Source organism: Myotis lucifugus, unplaced genomic scaffold (assembly GCF_000147115.1).
Source record: "Myotis lucifugus unplaced genomic scaffold, Myoluc2.0 scaffold_485, whole genome shotgun sequence".
In the NCBI taxonomy this organism is placed as follows: Eukaryota; Metazoa; Chordata; class Mammalia; order Chiroptera; family Vespertilionidae; genus Myotis; species Myotis lucifugus.
The window spans coordinates 3914-7134 of record NW_005871533.1 but is presented as its reverse complement, the minus strand read 5'-3'; the positions used below and the strand labels follow the sequence as shown (position 1 = coordinate 7134).

At 62.5% G+C, this 3221-nt stretch overlaps 1 protein-coding gene across 1 annotated transcript in view; it reads left to right on the top strand.

The window, feature by feature from the left end:
* The window catches only part of HID1 (HID1 domain containing), a 17430-nt gene that overhangs the window by 11259 nt on the left and 2950 nt on the right, over positions 1-3221 (top strand). Inside the window, 6 exon segments of the mRNA XM_023744739.1 lie at positions 705-845; positions 1020-1110; positions 1244-1395; positions 1496-1574; positions 2148-2312; positions 2726-2953. Of these exon segments, the coding sequence (XP_023600507.1) occupies positions 705-845; positions 1020-1110; positions 1244-1395; positions 1496-1574; positions 2148-2312; positions 2726-2953 (856 nt within the window).

The window sequence follows — 3221 nt, the reverse complement described above, 5'->3', positions numbered from 1 at the left end:
TCAAAATCACTTCAACCAGGCTCCCACTAAACAAAAATCGAGATCTCCTAGTCCCGCGCGATGGCGAGCGTGGTGACCTGAATTCTATTTTGCAGCGCTTCTAGTAAGAAGTCCGCCCTGCTAGGGGCGTTGCCTATAGGAGTTAGTCTCTACTGTGAGATGGTACTATGGGAGTCCTGACCCCTACCTAAAGGAACCATAGTCCCCATGGTCCCTGGCCACTGCAGTGAAATAGTGACCGTAGGACTGTGAGGGTTTCAATCTGCAGAAAGGGGCCAGTGGCCTCAACCGGGTGAGGGTAACCGGGAAGGCTTCCAGGAGGAGGTGGCTGTGATGGCAAGTTTCTCAAAGGTCGAGGGAGGGGAATGCAGTGGCCTAAAGGCCAGGCAGACCCAAGGTCCTGTGTCTGATGTGATCCCAAAGCCCTGCCCTCTGCAGCTGTAACATGGGGCCCGGAGCTATTCCCTGGCCTTGTTGTGAGGATTGAGTGAGAGCACAGCCCAGCCCAGCAGGTAGTAGGTGCTCAGTGAATGACCCCTCTTGGCGGAAGGGAGGGGCCCCTCCAGGCCAGCCTTGGACTCGGCTTCCTGAGGGGCTCACCCAGGAATCTGGGCCCCTCGGGCTCTCGGGTGGGGCCAGGCTCTGGGGGAGGGAGAGGCCTTTGTAGGGAGCCGGACTAGACGGGCCCCTGCTCCCCCTCCCAGGACTTCCAGTTCATCCTCAAGGGCATAGCCCGGCTGCTGTCCAACCCCCTGCTCCAGACCTACCTGCCCAACTCCACCAAGAAGATCCAGTTCCACCAGGAGCTGCTGGTCCTCTTCTGGAAGCTCTGCGACTTCAACAAGGTGGGCCGGCTGCAGGGCCAGCCTGGGGACAGCGGTCTGCCCTCCTGAGGAGCGGCTACTCCGCCGGGCCGGGGATGGGCACAGTGTCTGGGGAGACTCCCAGGAGGGGGGAAGGGCGGGCGGAGCTGGCCCTCCCTCTGACCCTGCCTGCCTGTCCCCTCCTCCATCCCCCAGAAATTCCTCTTCTTTGTGCTGAAGAGCAGCGATGTGCTGGACATCCTGGTCCCCATCCTCTACTTCCTCAACGATGCGCGAGCAGATCAGTGTAAGGAGGGGTGTGCATAGGATGGGAGGGGCACATCTCCCAGGAGCTCAGCCCCCCAGGATGGTCCCGCCCCTTGGCTCCCTTCCTCCCCTCCCCGCCCTGTTGGTGACCCCTCCCACGCCACCTGTCACAGCTCGGGTGGGCCTGATGCACATTGGTGTCTTCATCTTGCTGCTCCTGAGCGGGGAGCGGAACTTCGGGGTGCGGCTGAATAAGCCCTACTCAGTGCGCGTGCCCATGGACATTCCGGTCTTCACGGGGACCCATGCGGACCTGCTCATTGTGGTAAGCGGGCCCCTGGGTGCATGGGGGCAGTGTCCTCTGGGCTGAGTTTGGAGGCAGAGGGGACCCCATGGCCGCCCCTCTGCTCCCCCCCCCCGCACAGGTATTCCATAAGATCATCACCAGTGGGCACCAGCGGCTGCAGCCCCTCTTCGATTGCCTGCTCACCATCGTGGTGAACGGTAGGGGGCCCCGGAACCCGCCTTCCCGCTGATCACCACCAGGTGGCGCTGGGCCACAGGCTGACTTGCCCGCCACTCCCTTGGATAGAAACGCAAGGGCTTGTCTATCATCTGATCCCCCCTCACAGGCTATGCCACAAATATGTGTTTAATTCTATGGAGAATATCACTTTGATGTGCTAGCAAGACCTAACGGTCCTGAGTTTGTATTCCTGTCCAATCGTTTTACAACTGGGGAACTTCGGCAAGTTTATGTACCTCTGTGAGCCTCAGTGTCCCCATCTGTAAAAGGGGATGGTTTCGTCTGTGTCCCACCTCCCGCTCAGGGGTGTGAGTGGTTTTGTAAACAGGACAGCTGTCCACACGGTGGAGGGACAGGGGCGGAGCTAAACTGCTCCCTGGGGCTCTGCAGGGTGGCCTGGGCCTCTGGGGGTGTCCTCTTCCTGGCTTTTCAGGGGCTTTGCAGGCGGGGGGTGGGGAGGGCTTGGGAGCAGGAGCACCTTGTCCTGCTCAGACGCAGGACGTGCCCGGGCGGCTGGTGGGGCCCAGGGGTAAGCCGAGCCCTCCCTGCAGTGTCCCCCTACCTCAAGAGCCTGTCCATGGTGGCGGCCAACAAGCTGCTGCACCTGCTGGAGGCCTTCTCCACCACCTGGTTCCTCTTCTCGGCCGCCCAGAACCACCACCTGGTCTTCTTCCTGCTGGAGGTCTTCAACAACATCATCCAGTATCAGTTCGACGGTGAGGCCCTGCCAGGCCTGGGGGCAGGAGGGGGGTGGGCCGTGGGCGAGGATACCTCCCTGTCTAAGGGGTAACAGTCCTCTGCCCCCCGGTTTGTCCAACGTGCATTTATTGAGCACCTGCTGTGTACCCAGCCCTGTGCTGGGCGCGGGGGACGCGGTGGAGAACCAAGCAGATTGCTCTCTGCCCCGTGGCGTTCACAGCTGGGATGGAGGGGGAGGGCGGCTCTAAACAGATGGCCACACGGACAGATCATCTTACTCTGGGGAGAGGGACGTTCTGACTGGCACGACCTGGATGGGTGTCCCAGGTGCCGGGCTGCCTGGTGTAAATGAGGGCCTTGGCCCTTGGCTGTGGGCGCATAACCTCTCTGTCTCAGTCTCCTCTTGTGAGATGGTGCTCCTTCCCCACAGGCAACTCCAACCTGGTCTATGCCATCATCCGGAAGCGCAGCGTCTTCCACCAGCTGGCCAACCTGCCCACTGACCCGCCCGCCATCCACAAGGCCCTGCAGCGGCGCCGGAAAGCGCCCGAGCCCTTGTCCCGCACCAGCTCCCAGGAGGGCGCCTCCATGGAGGGCTCCCGCCCGGCCGCCCCCGCCGAGCCCGGCACCCTCAAGACCAGCCTGGTGGCCACCCCAGGTCTGGCGCTGGCGGGGGGCGGAGGGTGTGGACACCGGCATGGGTGGGGGCTGGACAGGGTCTTTGGGGTGTGTCACCCCATCTCTGGCAAAGGGCATGGGAAACTGAATCGGGGGGGATGGCAGCTGAGGCGCAGGGCAAGAGATGCTGGAGTCCAGAGGGGCACTGGCTTAGTGGGGCACGGACCTCACGGCCTGGGTGTGGGGCTCTGGGAGGGGTGCGGTCAGGGGTGGGGGGCACTGGGGGGATCAGGCACAGCGGCTCTTAA